General features: G+C 36.3%; 1 protein-coding gene across 3 annotated transcripts in view; it reads right to left on the minus strand.

Annotated features, from left to right (window-relative positions):
- Positions 1-1,880: 1,880 nt before the first annotated feature.
- PPARD (peroxisome proliferator activated receptor delta) overlaps positions 1,881-18,444 on the minus strand; it is a 48,213-nt gene continuing 31,649 nt past the window's right edge. For all 3 annotated transcript variants that reach the window (XM_087891015.1, XM_034414583.3, XM_060689828.2), the window contains 6 exons: positions 17,008-17,247; positions 14,912-15,063; positions 11,000-11,138; positions 9,287-9,489; positions 8,013-8,463; positions 1,881-6,640 (listed from right to left, as the gene is read on the minus strand). In XM_087891015.1, coding sequence (XP_087747141.1) covers positions 6,393-6,640; positions 8,013-8,463; positions 9,287-9,489; positions 11,000-11,138; positions 14,912-15,063; positions 17,008-17,143 — 1,329 coding nt within the window. In that variant the 5' untranslated portion in view covers positions 17,144-17,247 and the 3' untranslated portion in view covers positions 1,881-6,392. The remainder of the gene's footprint in view (positions 6,641-8,012; positions 8,464-9,286; positions 9,490-10,999; positions 11,139-14,911; positions 15,064-17,007; positions 17,248-18,444) is intronic.

Raw genomic sequence — 18,444 nt, forward strand, 5'->3', positions numbered from 1 at the left:
ATTGAAAAATAATAAAATTATTCATACCAATAGTTTGATACATGTGGACTTAATGGAAACATCTGGTCATATCATTTCTTTTTCTTACTACCATTATTTTTCAGAGACTTTATAGGCACTATTTTGAATAATTCATTATGAGATGAGAGTGGGAATGTGGGAAAGGAACCACGCAATTTCTTATTAATGTATTTAATATATTAATTATATCCCCTATTAAATCAGCATGTGCTTAGGTTCTATCCATAAAAGTCTTCTTTAACTGGATATGGGTTACTCTATTCACCAAAAAGGTAGCGCAATGGCTCAGTGGTTAAGATGCTAGACTTTTTGGTTGGGAAGCCGACAGCCTGGGTTCAAGACCTGACAGCATCATGTGACAGGTGTGATTGCCTGTCTTTGCCTAGCTCCTGCCTAGTTTGAAAGCATGCAAATGCAACTAGGTATATAAGTACTGTTTTGGTGGGGAGGAAACAGTGTTCCATGACATCATGCTGGCCATATGACCATAGAAATGTCTTTGGACAGCATGGCCTTGAAATGGCGATGAACACCACCCCGTATAGTTGGAAATGACTAGCAGAGTAAAATCTGCAGGGACACCTTTCCTTTCCTTACTCACCAATAAGCTAAAATATTACTTTTCTCCATTTGTTTTTTTCTCCTCATGCTTCCTTAAATATTTTCCTCATGTTTCTTTCAGAACATGCAAACCACTCCCATAGAGCCAATGCATATGGAACATACAAATAGATCACTGTATATTTCAATATCAGATAATATCCGACACAGTAGCTATATTATGTATGTCTTTTTGATATTATGTGAAATAGCTACAAGCACTGTAAGCTTGAATTCCAAATTCCAAATTTAAAAAGGAGTATAGTTAAACAACAACCCAGAAGTCCTGGACATTCTTAGAAGTTAATTTAACTTATGTAACAAACATTTTCATGCATCGGAAGCAATGGATTTCATAAAGCCATTGTTAACAACTGCTTAAGCTAGAAGGGGATTGAACAGTTACCATAAGGCCCCATTTATCCAGTTAGATAAAGATCCACTGCCAAACTAGTCTTATTAAAATAAAAACTGAAGTATTTTACATGTATGAAGCAATATTTTCAAAATTATTCAACATGAAATAACCTGCACAACTATATAACATCATGCTTTGAAATCACATGTATCTTTTCTCAGAAGTATAACCTACTTTGCTCAATAAAATATCATTTGTACAAGTACTTTTTTGGAATTTTGTGTCAGCATAACTATCAGCTCTTATGTCTGAGCTCAAATTGTAGTTAGTTTGGCCTAAGACTATGTGTACTGAACTGAACAAAGTCCACACAAAGTAATTAAATGTTATGGTTTGGATTAACAATATGTCACACTGATAGTCTCTTGTGGGTTACTGAAGGCTGCTTTATACATGCAAATTGATCTATGTGTATAAACACAAGATTCTGAAACTAATGGCATTTCATGATATTTGCATATAGGAAAACATTAAGGTATGTGATCTATTTTATACCTGAAAGTCTAAATTAATGCTAGAGACAAAATTAATCATTTTTATATTTGTACTTCAAAAAGTATATCTTAAATATGTTTTTGTGTTTCAGTATGCTTATATTTCAGTTTAAATACAGTATTTTTTTTAAAAGGTTCACATTCAGAGTAAAACAAAGAAAGGACCAGAAATGTATTTTGCCCTAAAAAGATTTTAAATTGAAAAATTACCATTACTCAAAATTGCATAATACATTATGACTGAGAGATACTGTTCAGCATTTCTGTGAAATTTGTAACAGAAAAATTAATTTATGTCCTGAGGGAAGCTAAGGTTAGAAGTAAGTAAAAGAAAAGCTACATTGTAATTGTTTCTTAAATATTTATTTCTATTTTTTATATTGTCAGTCCCTATTTGTTTTAAAACATCTGAAATTTGAACTTCTAGCAAAAATATACATTTCAGTTTGAGGATTGCTACATTGTTCTGCCATCACACTCTCAGCAAAAAAAAAAAAGAAAAAAAAAAGTGCAGACTCTTCTAGTGCTGCAAGTATTTGTCCTGCATCTCCTGAGGAACAGCAAGATGCAGGTAAAAGAGGCCTTCAGTAAGAGAGGCTAAAATGAAGGTCTAAGGCAGATGCTGAAATATAAAAATCACAAGCCATTTTTTTTAGCGATTTGCCCACCTGTGGCTCCAAAAGCATGAATTCTCATAATAAAACACATTTCACATCACTCCTGCAAGGTAGAGGTAGAACTTCCCACTTATTTCATTCTGGAAATAGAGATACAACAAAAGCAAATGCTATACATCTGTGCTGAGTTGGAAGAAGGGACCTTGCTTCCCCTTAAGTTAGCAAGGAAAACAACATTCTGGCTAGTTATATACATGGTAGCTATCATGTCAGATTGATTAATGGAACTATCCTATGCATGAAGATCACAAAAGATAACTACTATAGAGAAACATAGCACTATAGTATTGGCAGTCTGAAATTGGAACACATGAAAAAAACGTTTGAAGCAGAAAAATTAATTGAGGAATATTATGGCTGCAAAACAATCTTCAAATAATTTATTTCTGCATAGATGTGTACACGGTCCCTTAAATATTTTAAAGCATTACCACCAGCAAAACATATTTTACCTGTCTCTAGTTGTCTGGATTTTTAGGGTGGCTTGCAAAGAAAGGATCAATATTTGTAAAAATGTATTTCTAACAAGATACTTTCTGCAACCACAGACATAAAGAAGTGGAGAAAATTATCAATCCATTTTTCACTAGCTTCATCAATCTAATCAGAAATCCTAGTTAGATGCATCTATTAGGCAAGTTGTTAAACATAAGTCTATTACCAAAAACATGTGCTTTGGCTGCAAGAGTATCTACAGTTTGCAAAATTCATTCTGGTTTTTGTTAAAAAGTTGGTAGTAAATTACCTAGATTATAAAATTTAACCAACATGGCTGCCCAGGTCAAATTTCCATTTAATTATTTTTAAAAAAAATAAGCATTTGTTTCTTTAAAAAAGATACTCAAGCTCTGGATCTACCAAATTAGATATTATGAGTCATAATGGAATATTAATTGGGTAGGATAGCTAAATAATCAAACCAATGAGGCAAAATAGAAAGTTGCCTTATCTCAGTACTGTTTACAGTGATTACAGATGTCCTACCTTTAAACAGAAGCTGGGATTTCTTCACTTAAAGTACATGCTTGTTTGCAAATTAGTCCTCATCCCTAAATGGTAACTTTACGCTTTGTTAGGCTAAAAATGGTATTTTGCTAAAGCAAGAGTACATGTTGCCTAAGGTGTATCTTTTCTTTTTATTTGTGTCTCAGCAAAACAGAGCAATAGTGTAGTATTTTCCTTCTTGAATAGCTAAGAGCATAAAAGAAAGCATAGAAAGCTAATTTGTACAAGATCAAACTGGTTTTTGACAAATGCCACCACCACCCCGCCCCATGGCAGTGGCATAGGTGGAAACTTTATCACTTGCCTCATGGTTCTTTTAACTCAGGGGTGTCAACTTGCGGCCCACGGGCTGGATTCATCATGTGCTGGCTACGCCCACCTCCAGTTTAGTGAAGGGAGAAAAAGTTGCAATACATCACATGATGACAATGTGACGCCGCGAGTTTGACACTCCTGTTTTAACTGATACTGTGAATTGGAGGCTTCCGCCATGTAAAGCTCTTGCTAAACACTGCTTCATTTGCTCCTTTCCCCCAAAGAATGATAGCACTTTTAAAAAAAAAGTTAGTTTGAAAACATTGTTACTTATTAGTGTCATGAATTAAGACTGAAAGTTCTTTGCAATTTCTATATCCAAATCCAGTAATGAAAACCTAAAGTATTATATAGAACAAGCAGAAAATCTACATGATTTGAGCTAAAATGTCAGGACAACCAGCCAATTTAAGCAATTTTTGCATCATCTAAAATTCTGTTGTTGTGTACACGTGTACATGTACTATTTTTGGTATTCATGGTTCTTTTTATAATAATTTTTCTTCTCTGAAAGTTAAGAATCCACTTAACAATGTAGCAAGAAAAACATTATCATAATACATGACAATGCTCTTAATACCACATTCAACCACCATGTTGCACTCAGTCAGGACACATTGGAAGTTACGAAAAAAAGAAGTCCAACAAACTCCACAATGTATCAACATGGTGTAGGCATAATGACTCCATTATTACTGGCACATCAATGTGACAAAGTCCTCACACCTAAGAATCTTCTATAGTAAAGAAGATCTATGCTGATAAATTATATTAACAAAAGTTGTCTGGCACAACTATGGAATAAAGCGGGAACAATCATGAAAGAAAAAGGAACCAAAATTGTATTATAACCCAAGTCAAATGCTTGGGAAATAGTACCGTATTTTTCGGACTATAAGATGCACCGGTGTATAAGACGCACCAAGATTTTGAAGAGGTAAGCAAGAAAAAAAAGTTTTTGCCCTGTAGGCCTCCAAACAGCCTCTGTGCATTGTTTTTGCTAAAAATGGGCCCGTTTGTTGCCTGTTTTTGCAAAAATGGGGGCATTTTTGCCCTCCCCAGCCCACAGGAGCACTCTGCAGGCCTCCCAAAGCCTCTGTGCACTGTTTTTGCGAAAAACGGGTCCGTCTTTTGCAAAAATGGGACGCATGGGGTGGGGTTTTGGGAGGCCAAAAATGGCTGTATTCGGTGTATAAGGCCCACCAACATTTCCACCCTCTTTTGGGGGGGAAATAAGTGCGTCTTATACTCCAAAAAGTACGGTAAATTGTCATGAATTTTTGACGAGACCCATTGAGAAAGAATTTTTAAATGCTTTCTGAACATAGAAAACTTACCATAAAACAATTAAGTTGTCCTTGACTTATAACCATTCCTTTAGTGACCATTTGAAGTTACAATGACACTGAAGAAATAACTTATGATCAGGCCTTCCAGTTATGACGGTTACAGCATCCCCATGGTCACATGATCAAAATTTGGGCACTTGGGAACCAGCATGCATTTACAATAGTGGCACTGTTCCAGGGTCATGTGACAGCCATTTACAACCTTCCCAGCCAGCTTCCAACAAGCAAACTCAATGAGGGAAGCCAGATTCACTTACTGATTGCAATGATTCACTTAACTGTGGCAAAAAAGAAGTTGTAAAATCAGGCATGACTCACTGAACAACTGCCTTGCTTAGCAATAGAAATTCTGGTCCCAATTGTGGTTGTAAGTCAAGGACTACCTGTATTCCTAATTACTAATTATGAAAGAGTGTATAATGTGTTTGTGTGCTTGTGGGAAAGACACAAGTGCAATTATTAGGAATCCTCCTCTTGGAAAGGACATGATAAGAAGTTGCACCACAGATCACAAAATAAAATACTATTGACTCTATTTACCATCCATAAATCACCCAAATTTCCCCAAAACTGCTGCCTTTTAAAATCTTTCTTACACTGTATTCTCCCCTCCCCAAAAGTGAACCTGATCACTCAGGTGATCAGGATGATTCTTTTTTCTCAAAGTTTAGACAACATTAAAGCTATTTTAGCTGAAATGAAGGATGCAAATGTGTTTTGGCAGCTATCATCCAAGAGAAAATGCCATTCCCACTCTTTTTCAGACCCAGCTCTTTACTGGGCGAGTACCTGAACAGAGAGGGAAGGAAAGCCCATTTTTCTATGTAAATAAGCAAGCACTGTACTAATTCATGAAGAGCTTCAACAATCTGCAGTATAGAATGAGCAGAGGCATGTAAAAACCCACATGGAAGACAAGCCTTTCAGCCAGAACATATAATCTATTTTTGTGCACTTAGGTTAAAAATTAAAGTAAAAGAATTTCTGCAAGGAGTGTTCATACTCTTCATGCAACACTTGGATATTTCTTTGGAAAATTTATATATTCGCATAATTTCCTTGTAGTATCCTATAATTTACACTTAGGGCCAGCCAAAATTTTTGAAATATAAAAATATGTAACAGGATTATGATGAAGTGCTATTTCTGTACCTGCCAATTCAAGGTACTGCTTGCTATAATAATTTGGGCACAATTCATGTTTATCTAATATAACAATTCAAGTACAATTTACAGGTTGCGTATAAATTGCCTCAGCAGCTCTGAAATAGTGCTAAGAGCTGAACTGTAGCAACAAATTAAGTTTCATTTAGTGTATGTTAACGGAAGCCCTCTGGTCTATACCCAGTGGTAAATTTCCAATTTTCCACTGTAAACCACCATATACAGCATAGACCAATCATCTAGTAAAAATAATTCTAGTGAAGAAATGGAAGACGCAAGGATTTCTTTGCTAATATACAAGCATTTGCTGGATTCCATGGCTTTCACCTATCTGATAAATATAAGCTCCTCAATACATGTCCTTGTAGATTTCCTGTAAGAGAGGGTGCAGAGAAGTCTCTGTCTCTGTCTTTTTGATCTTCTGCACCAACTGTGCATGCTCAGTCACTAACTGTCTCAAGTCAGCCATTTTTTGCAGCAATTTAGGAAAGAGATATTGAATGTCTGGGTGATTAGCTTGTAAATGGAACTCAAGAGCTTGGAGAATATTGTCCTGTATTGCCTCCACTTGTTTAACATTCATTAGGCCAGGGCGGTCTACAAGAAAACAAATACACCAAGTTATTTATAAAACATTTGACTTTGTGACTTACTTTTTTCAATATTTTTACTTTTTTTTCTCTTCAGGAATATTTAAGAAATAAATGTCAGGCTACCTTGCCCCACAGTATCATGCTTAGGGAGTTTCTTTCATAGAGGAACATTAACTGATACTAAACATCCTCTCCTAGACTTTAATATATCTATAGCCTCAGGGGCAAAATCATAATGCTGCTGAATATAAAAGATGGCAGAGAAATTGGGAAAACCATCAAGATTTGAGAACAAAATCATTTCAAGCAAAACACAAAAGCATGATTGTTTGTACTCCACCCATTATTTCTTCATAGAGAAATAAATTTTTTGAATTTTTTAAAAATCATCTTAGACATGATCTTTTGCATGGAAGTTTTTCTTTTAAAACTATTTTTATCACTATTACAAACAAGTTTCCTGACAGTAACATTCATTTTCTTTTTCTATAAACAAGAGCATATAAAGTTATCATTTCCTTTAAAGGTCAGCAATATGACACCTTAGCTGATTGAAGATGATGGGAACAATGTTTTCTCTCTCTAAAAGATAATTTTCTTCTACAGTTATAGCTATAATCATTCTTATAATTAACAGACTTTTCCAATTATACCAATTCATTATAGATGATAACACCAGTGAAATTATGATTTTTTCCTAATTTTATTAATTCATAAAATAGTGTCAGAGAAGCTTAAGGATTCTTAGTTCAGTTATTACGGTCTGGTTATATCACAATTAAGATTCTGCAAGAGTTAAATGATTGGACTACACTATATTAATTTCACATCAGTAGCAATACATGTAGCAGTACTTTTTAGGAGTGGGAAGTCCTAGATTCACCCTCAGTAATAAAAATTCAGTTGGCTATTTGGGCCTTCTCAGCCAATTTTGCTAGGATGTCTTTGTATGGAAAAACTTGAGGAAATGTTATATATGATGTTTTGAAGTTCTGGAGGAAGCGCAGGATCTAACAAATAAATTTAGTGGTAAATATATGCTGGTCTATGACCATAATAATATTTTGATTAGTATTGAATAAAATTGTTTGATAATATTTGTACTCATCCTATTATGCTGTTAAATTTAATATCACTGATATTAAATTGATTTTATATCCACACATATATTACTCTCATTTTATTATTAATAGCAGGAAAGTTTTGAAAGCTATCAATTAGATTTCTGACATAATTAAAATTATATACTGTGAAACTGCTACTCAATATTGTGAAATAAACTGACAAGACAATGATTTATCAAGTGCTCTGAATGTGATGTCTAGCTAAAAATGAATTACCTCTTCCCCTTGCTTAATGTTTTTTTAATCTCTTACCTCCACATAAGATGATGGCAGCTACAAATAGAGACAAGTCGCTGTCATCTAACTCCAGGGCATTGAACTTCACAGCAAATTCAAATTTGGGCTCCATGATTTCACTGAAGGGCTTGCGCAAGCTGCGCAAGAATTCACGTGTCACAAAAGCATTGCCATTGGCCACCAGAAGTCCATCCTTGTTCATGATAGAGGCAAGCATAGCAAAGATGGCCTCATGTACCCCATATTTCAAGAGAGTTATTTGATCGTTAAGGTAAAGGCTGATGAAGCTAGGAATGCTCTTGGCAAATTCAGTGAGCTCCCGCACGGTCTCGACTGATGTACACTGGCAGCGGTAAAAAACATGAACACCAATCTCCTTGTATGGTGGCATCCCATTTATCAGTTGTTTCCACACCAGACCCTTTTCGGCTTGCCACAGGGTATCCATGTCATGAATCACAAAAGGCTATGAAGAATAACATATAAAGTTAGGATTTGGTAATGAGAAACCTGCTGGTAGCCACAGAGGCAGAGTGCAACAATGCATATTATTTACACTAGTGATCATTTAAAGCCTCCCCTTTTTGTGCTAATCAACAGAATACAATGTACAAACTGAGAACAAGATTCTTCGGGTAAATGTAGCTTAGTCAAACCAGGTTGAAAGACATCATTATTTTTTATTATATGTGAAAATATGGAATTATATAAAAATAATAACACTAAAATTCAATTTATGCCTTTATTAAAGCTCAAAAAAAAATCTGACTTTCAAATATCTTGAAGACTATCTTCTTCATGTAGAATCAGTTTATCCTGTGGAGTCATCTCAGGTGGGAATACTTAGGATTTCCCGTAGGCAGGAGATAAGAAGAGTGGGGGCCCAGAAGTGCTTTCATGGGATGCTCTGCCCTGTGGAAAAGCCTTCCATGAGAGGTCTGATTAACATGTATCTTGGAATTTTTCACAGGACTGTGAAGTTTCTTTGTGGAGCTTTTGAAACCTAAATATGATTTCTATTAAGTTATATTTGTTGATCATTTCTATTAATAAAAGTTTTAAATGCAGTTTTATAATATAGTTTTTACTGGAATGTAAATTGCTGGCAGTTCATTTAATTACTGCTATCTATAAATACAGCACACCAATCTCACCTAAATTTTTTAAATACTACTCATAGTTTTAAAAAATAGCATTTAAAAAAAATATGGGTATATATTAATTTATTTTGAGAATAATGACTTTCTTGCTTAGTACATTACATAGACCTCTGGAACTGAGGTACTCACAGGGGTGCTACTGGCTTTTCCAGTTAAGATGCCTCGTGCTTTCTTTTTGGTCATGTTGAAATTTTTCAAGTAGGCATTGTAGATGTGCTTGGAAAAGACTTTCAGATCAGCCACCTGCTGATTCTGGCAGCTGATTTCAGTAGCTGTCAGTCCTGCCACTAACTTCCTTTTTTCAGCTTCTGGCATGCGGCCAAAACGAATGGCTAAAGAAACAAAACAAAGCAGGCGGCTTAGAAGCCTTGAGCTAAAAAGGTTAAGAACAGTTATTTTTATTAACATGCCATCATATCTTTTAAAACTGCTTTTGGTTTGTAACATAACATTATAGAAAAAGACAAATATAAATATATCAGTTTATATTCCATCTTTTCTTCAAAGAGTTTAGGGAAAATATACACAATGTTCCTCATTTTATCACCGTAACAGCTGTGAGAAGTATGTTAGGCTGAGAGACAGACTTTAGCTCAAGGTCACAAATGAAAATTATGGGTTGAGTGGGATTTGAACGGAGGTCATCTGGTTCTAATTTACTGTTCAAGTTACTATGCCCACACCTGCTGGTCCCAGACAAAGCTTCATTTTAAATGATTTCATTTTAAGCCAAAAATATAGCAATATCTTTCTAAGGGCATTCTACAAAAAAGTAAAACACATGCAGGGTGACACAGTTAATGATAATTACCTCCCCAAGTACAATGCTGATGAGGAGTGCAAGGTAGCATATCCTATGTCAGCAGGCTTCTCCAGGCAAGCAAAGGCATGTCTTTTTGGTGGAAAGAAACTTTCCATTCTTCTGGATGGGTGCTTTTGTGCTGACTGAAAGGCTGAGTTAGTAGGCATTTTCAAATTTATGGCACAGCAGTACAAACATATTGCTACACAGAGGCAAACCTGGGAGGAAAAGTACTACCTACTGCCCTAAAGCAAATGCAATCATTCTGCCTCCTGTCAGCCTATATATCAGTCGGGATCAGGAGATCAAAGCTAGTTCATGTCTTCAGTTCAGTATCAAAGTTTGGACATATTGTAGATTATTGTAGGATGTTAACCATTTCATAGTCAAAAGCAGAGCTTTTACTGCAGTGCCATCTAACCTTGAACGAGGGCCAGCATTCACTGAATTCCCATACAGTTGTCCAATTGGACACTGACTATACAAATTTTGCTTAGTTGCAACAAGCCTGCATTAAAATCACTGTGTGCCTTCATATACATACCCTAGGATTTTTTAATTTAGTTTTTTCTTTATGCAATATAGGCATTAACACAGAGAAATATACCGAACACTCTCAAAATGCTTTAAGAAAAGAAACAAAGACATGCAATTATTTAGAATAATTTTATATAGATTTCATAGGGAAACCAATTTTATTTTTGTTCTGGAAATGCAAATGGACCGTAGTCCTTCAGGGACTAATATTTTGGGACAAATAGACCATATTTTTATTTTATGCTCAAATGATATTTGAGCTTTTAGAGCTCATTTTATTTGATATTGATGTATAAGCTACTGTAATTTTTTAAAGTATTTTAAAATACTATGCAGGATACCCATGCTTTAAATATATCTTTTTTCAAAGTAGAAGTCTATCCAGAAAGGCATTCCTCAAATTTCAACCCCTTATTAAATTTTATAGTAAATGTATAATTCCACTGATCTCACTATAACTCTATGCTTCACCCCTACCCAGAGCAAGAGGAGGGAGATCTCACCATTGTGTGACATGCCTAGTGAAAGGCATTTCTGAAAGCGGCAGTACTGGCACTTGTTTCGGTTCTTTTTCTGAATTTTACAATTCCGCTCACATTTCTCATACTCTAGCTTCATGCGGATTGTTCGACGAAAGAATCCCTGTTGGTAAGTGATAAGACAGATGTTAGAAACAAACAAGATGTTTCATTCTGATATTAATAGCCTTTTCAGAATGCCAGGTTTACTATTACCTTAGATCTTAAGACAATATTTTCAGCAATAAGTAGATGCCTTAAACATATTACAAAAAAAAACCTTCTAAGATGAAAATATGCATGCATGCAGAAAATAATGATTGGGAGATGGGGGAGAGAACCTAAATAAATATGTTTAATATATAAAAAGGTTCGCCTGATTCGCCAGTTGCGTCCCTTTCTGGATCGGGACTCTTTACGCACTGTCACTCATGCCCTTGTCACCTCCCGCCTGGACTACTGCAACGCTCTCTACATGGGGCTCCCCTTGAGGAGCACCCGGAGGCTCCAACTGGCGCAGAGTGCGGCCGCGCGAGTGGTAATGGGAGCGACATGGCGTTCCCATGTAACACCTCTCCTGCGCGAGCTGCACTGGCTCCCGGTGGTCTTCTGGGTGCGCTTCAAGGTTTTGGTTACCACCTTTAAAGCGCTCCATGGCTTAGGACCCGGGTACTTGCGGGACCGCCTACTACCACCAATAGCCTCCCACCGGCCGGTACGCTCCCATAGAGAGGGGCTCCTCCGGGTGCCGTCAGCCAAACAATGCCGACTGGCGGCCCCCAGGGAGAGAGCCTTCTCTGTGGGGGCACCTACTATCTGGAACGAGCTCCCCCCAGAGATACGGAGGATCCCGGATCTGCGCATCTTCCGCCGCGCCTTAAAGACCTTACTATTTCACCAGGCTGGCCTGGCCTAATTTTCCCCCTCTTTTATAAAAGATTTTTAAAATTTTAAATATCTTTTAGTATTTATATATTCAATTTTAAATTGGTTTTAAAAGTGTGGGGTTTTAAATTTGTCGGGGCCAAAATTATTTAATTTGATTTTATTCTATTTTTTAAATTTTGTATTGTATGTGTTTTTATTGTTTGGCTGTGCACCGCCCTGAGTCCTTCGGGAGTAGGGCGGTATAGAAATCTAATAAATAAAAATAAATAAATAAATAAATAAAAGAAGAAGCAGGCATGCAGTTTCCCAGGTGACCACCAGATGGACTTTTCTGTAATCAATAAATCCCAACTTCACTACATCCTTGCTGTCTCATCTTTTTTGGTATTACTTAAGATACTATTAGCATTTACCCTGGGAACCATGAGGAACAGAATCTGTTAATAGGTGCCCTGCAGCATTTCAGCCAGGTTTAGCTTCTTCTTTTAAGAAAAAATACTTCATTAAATTTCTGCAAAAAATAAAATATAAATTCATGTCCTACTCACTTCCCTTCTTGACTATTGCAACATGTTCTACAGGGGGCTGCCCTTGAAAAGCATCCAGAAGTTCAAATTGGTTCAAAATGCAGCTGCCTGCATGGTTTTATGCAGACCCAGGTGTGCATAGGTGTCACTTCTCCTGCAATAGTTGCATTGGCTGCAGATTTGCTTCCGGGTGCAGTTCAAAATGCTGATGTCACCTTTAAAGCCCTTCATGGCTTGGGACCAGATTATCTGAAGGACTCTGTTTTTTCCCAGTTACATCCACCCAACCCACTAGAGGGGGAGGCAGGGAAATGTTGTGGGTCCGGTATTCTAAGGAGGTACATCTGTTGGGACCCAGAAGAAGGGCCTTCTCCACAGTGGCTCCCTCCCTTTGGAACATCATTCCCACAAAGATTAAACTGGTCCCCACTTTAACACTCTTTTGCAAAGCCCTGAAGATCTGGTTCAGCAAACAGGCCTGGGGAGCTCAAAGTGGGTTGGAACCCATCAAGCGGCTCATTTCATTGCTTGTTATTGCTGCGGTGGGTGGGAGGTTATTGTTTTTATTCTGTTTATATTGATTTTTATTGTTTGTAAGCTGTTCTTTTGTTGAAAGAGTGGGCAGCCATACAAATCTTCTAAATAATTAAAATAAATAAATAAATAAATAAAAACCTAGAAATAAAAGAAATTAAGAAGGAAAAACAAATACGGAAGAGAAAGGTACAAAGGAATAAGGAGAAAAGAAAAGAAACAGAAAGGTAACTTCCAACTTTCTTTGATTCAGTTACAAATATAAAATACATTAATCATTTGATCTAAAATTCAATATTATATTTCTATACTAATAAACCATTCTAGCTGTCAAATCCCAAAATCAGTATAGCATTTCTTTTAGTTTCTAAAAAAAAGTCCAAAAGGGGTTTCCACATAGAAACAAAGTTATACAAAATCTTTTCTTTAATCAAGGTAATTAATTTTGCCATCTTGGCTATTTCCATTAACTTCACCACCCATTCTTCCATTGTGAGAATCTCTGAATCTTTCCATCTCTATGCATACAAAGGTCTTGCTTCAGTTATCATGTACACAGCCAGGCCTAATTTCTAAAAGCGATCTCTACATTCTGAGAGGAGAGATTCAATGACAAATAAGAACAACAAAAAGGGGGCTTCCACGGTTTCTAGTTCCATCTTTCACACCCTAGAGAATATTTGTTGCTTAGAGTTAAACTGTGGCCTCCTTGGTGCTCTCTTATCTCAATTGTTTTCTTGCAGATGTTTCATTACCAAATTATGCAACATCATAATAATAAAAAAAGAATCAACTAGAAAAAACACACAAAACTATCAACATCTTCAAAGGAATAAAATTCACAAGAAGAAAACAACAATACACTCCTTTTCCTAGATATTCTCAACAGCAGAGGCAGTGATGATAAATTAGAAACACAAGTCTATTGAAAAACTGCCCACACAACCCAGGTGCTACTCAAGAGATGCTTGTCTATTTAGACAAGCGCAAACACACTGCAGCAACCTTGAACATTGGAAAAAGGAAACTCTACAATATCTTCCAACAAAATGGATATCCCTGTCGCTTTATCAAAGAGTGCCTGATCATTCAACACACCATAGCTCAACCAACACAAGCTATAGAAAGCATAAACCATAACACTGCCATATAGCAAAAACGTATCAGAAACTGCCAACAGACTATTATGACCACATGGCATCATCGTAGCACACAAAGCGACTAAAGCCCTCCTAAACATCCTAAGTAAATCAAAAGACACAGCACACCCAGAAGAAAAAAAACAGGAGTCATCTACAACCTACAGTGTAAGGATTGTAAGCCACAATATAGAACAAACAGGTAGAAGATTGGTAGAACACATCTGTGAACACCAACTAGCAGACAGAAGACATGATGAAAACTCATTTATTTCACAACACATGGACAGAGTCGACCATAGTTTCAACTGGAAAATTGTGAGCAATCCTAGATCAAAAATGTCCAAAAATGCCACAGAATTCCTGGAGGCCTGATATTCAGATAAATTGGCCATCAGCAAACACATAGAGTTAAACATCTATATACCACTCAAAAGAGACAATCAAAAAGCCCAAAACACCTCCTTCCCAACAATGAACACCCATATGAGCAGAGATTAACACCAAGATTAATACTAGACCAACAATTAAGAAGTAAACAATACCCCAATCAAGGAACTACCAACACAAACAAACAAGCTAACAGTAAACAACAGCTTAATCAAGAAGCAACCACACTCCCATCAACACTGGCAGGACAAGCCACTAGTATATAAGAATAAGAGCAAACCTTACACCCTTTTAATACGGATAATGTTGCCTAGTTTGGTAATGAAACTTCTGCAAGAAAACCTCCAAACTTAGAGAACACCAAGGAACCCACAGTCTACGTCTCATAAGGTTATATCTAATCTCTGTGTTGTCCTTACCTTACAGCCTTCACATGCATGTACCCCATAATGAAACCCTGATGCCTTGTCACCACAGACTCTGCATTCCACATTTAGACTTCCTGAATTTGCCTCAGCACAGCCCATCTGGAGTTGGTCCAACAAAGAAGGAGAAGAACTCTGGGAAAGATCTATCAGGAAACAGAATGGAGAAGGTATTACATTGTAATTTTGCACTAAAGTACTATCTGGTACAAATTTCTGGCCTTTTTGCTTTGCTTATTTACCTTGCCTTTGTAATTATCAAATCTGAGAAAGTATAAGTAGTCCTCTGATTATGTACATTCAGTGATCATTCAAACTTACGATAGTGTTGAACAAGGGGAGTTATGACCAGTCCTCAAAGTTGCAACCATTACAACATCCCCATGGTCCCACGATTGTGATTTGGACACTTAGGAACTGGCTCACATTTATAAAGGTTGTAGCGTCCTGCAATCATTTGATCATCATTTGAAACCTTCCCTGCCAGCTTTCCACAAGCAAAATCACTGGGAATCTGGCAGGAGGTCACAAGTCAATCCCACTGCTTTTTCCTATTGTTACATGATCATGTTTTGCTGTTTTCCAGCAAAAACTGCCCCATTGGATGAGCTGTATTTAGATGTATGACCATGTTATTTGCTTAACAATCATGTTCACTTAATGTCCATGATGACTCAACGTACAACCAAATTTCCAAGCTTAATTGTAGTCATATGTTGACAACTACTGTTACTATATGGCAAACACTGTGATGCAAAATCTGGAAGCAACTATCTTACAGGGAAAAATCCCCATCTTTGTCTCCAGCAATTTGAACATGGGTTTGCAACAATGCTTGGTAGTCATTAAAATATTTTTTTTCAGAATCATATTTACTTTCATATTCTTTTCAACTTTTGTTGAAAACTTGCTGTAATGTATGTTTTGACCCATATATGTTCCTATCCTAATGTGCAATATAGCATAACAATAAATTCAGCAGATTTTTTTGTACAAGCAAATGATTTTATAATATGAACAACTGCTTTTCGACTATAAAAGGTAAAAGACAACGTCTGTATACTATCACTCTGTACTGATACACTTAGTAGATTCAATCTATCTATCTATCTATCTATCTATCTATCTATCTATCTATCTATCTATCATCTATGTATCTTTTAAGATGGCTTGTGTGTTGTGATCAAACTGCAGGAATTTCAATCAGTGTTGCAAGAGAAAATTAGGGTATATTTTCTTCACTAGCCATGGTATTTATTTCTTTGCTTTCTTGACTATCCATGCTATTCTCCAATAACAAATTTCAAAAGCATCAATATTTCTATCCTGCTTCTTTAAAGTCCAACTTTTTCTTCCATAGTGTGTGAAGGAGAAGATCATCATCTTCACAATTCTGATCCTTCTAGTTATACACACATCTCAGCATACAAAATATTTTCCAAGGCCTTCATTATTATTCTATTAAATGCTTATATTTCTTTATTGATGGTCCCTTTACTATTGATAGTCGAGCCTAAAAAGAAGCAATTTATCATTTCAATAAATTAATTGTCAGTTGTAATGCTGGCTGCAGTACCTGTTGTCATTATTTTAATCATCTTTATATTTTTAGCCCTGCTTTTTTCACTATCTTTGATCTTTATTACTAAAACTTGCAGATTATTTACATTTTCAGTTCTCAGGGTAGTGCCCTTAGCATTTGCAATAATGACAGATCGGATAAGATGAAGGTCCTAATTCTCCCTCACAAAGGGCCTGGGCAAAAAGACAGGTCTTCAAGGCTCTTCTGAATAACAGCAGTGCACCCAGATCTCAGGGGCAACCTCATTCCAGAGGGCAGGTGCTGCTAAAGAGAAGGCATGCTTCCAGGTTCCTAAATCCCAAAGCACACTAAGTGTGCAGAACAAAAATAAAGGAAAGTTTCTTAATATATTTGAGAGCTGGGAATTAATAAAGGCTTGTAATAAATTTGTTATAATCATAAGGAAAATGTCATCCCACTGAGAACAAATTACTGGGGGAAAATATTTAACACATGTCCATTGCTCCTTTAAGTGTCTCTAAGGCATTAATATCTTTTTCCAACTTACCTGTATACCTGGCAGATGGTGCCAAATTACCTAGACCTTCATTTGGCTCTGAGGTTCCACTTACTGCCATCACTGTCTCTTCCTTTTCCTCCTCTTCTTCCCTGACTTCAAGTACTTCCTCCTTTGGCTGTTCCATAACTGATCACCTCCCTTCAATGCCAAGACTGCAGCCCCTGTCATAGTTCTGGCATCATCCACGTCTCTCTGGAAATGGGCCCCTATCAGGCTGTTCCGGCTAACCTTCATGAAAAAGAAGAAAAACACACCGAAGGGCATTAGAAGTTTAAAAATAATGGTGCTATTTGTATGTGAAAAAAATATGAATTCTATCCTCAATGCAAATTGTCTTAGTATTTCAAATACAAAGAAGAGAAAGGCCTGTGGACCATGATGATTTGATACTGCAAAAGAAAAAAAAAAGAAAGCTATGGAAGATACTTTTAAACTCTTGTCTGTGTGGCACTGCACTATTCACAAAAACATGCCCCCTAAATAGAAAATAAGACTTTAGTGTGTGGGAGGCTAACACCTGCCACTACTCTAAACTTTCTATAGATAGTAGGGCACACGTGTGAGTAGATCTCCTTGAAAATAGACTACAAGTAATAAATAAAAGAGATAATTAGACATATGGCTACCAAACATTCTAATTGCTAAAATTACTATTTCCAACCACAAGAATTACAGATTCTTGCTATTGTGGAGTTCTTGGTGCTCTCTGACCATGGCTGTTTGCTTGCAGATGTTTAATTACCCAACTGATAACATCATCAGTGAAAGTGAGTGTGGTGTTTGTTCCCTGTTTATGTATAGTAAGTTTGCCTTTCCAGTGTTGGTAGAAATATTGTTTTCCCCCTTGTAGTTTTTTGACCATTGTTTTCTCATGTTTGCTTCGTGTTATTTATCTTACTTTACTTCTTCAGTTTTTTTTAATTTCCTCTTAATTTCTGATTTTTTTATTCTTATATTCTATCAATTTCCTCTGTTTCTAGCAGAAGAAATAAAAACTATGATTTCTGAAAAAAAATTAAAAATAGTTTAATACAAATCCTAGTTTAGCACTGTGTAATAAACATGAATTACATCCATTTAAATAAGTCTGGGACCTTACAGAAGACTTTTAAAGAATCTAATTCAATCTATATATATAAAAGCAAAAACCATTCATGCAATAATCACAAAATTTCCAGAACCATAAAGCCTACAAACTTGAAATTTGCCACATAAGTTCCTCTTGGCTTCTAGGTGCTCACTAAGAAAGGATTTTTCGAAATGACCCTCAGAGCATTAGTATTTCCTATATTATTATAACATGCTCTGATGCTAATTAGTTAGATGTTCTACTCCCCCTCCCAACTTGAAAATAACTCTGGAGGGAATGGGATAGCATAGGACCGGCTTCTGTGAGGCAAGCCTCATGGAGAGAAGGGGAGAGGA

The sequence above is a fragment of the Pantherophis guttatus genome, chromosome 3 (assembly GCF_059756535.1).
Source record: "Pantherophis guttatus breed Tessera chromosome 3, ASM5975653v1, whole genome shotgun sequence".
Lineage (NCBI taxonomy): Eukaryota > Metazoa > Chordata > Lepidosauria > Squamata > Colubridae > Pantherophis > Pantherophis guttatus.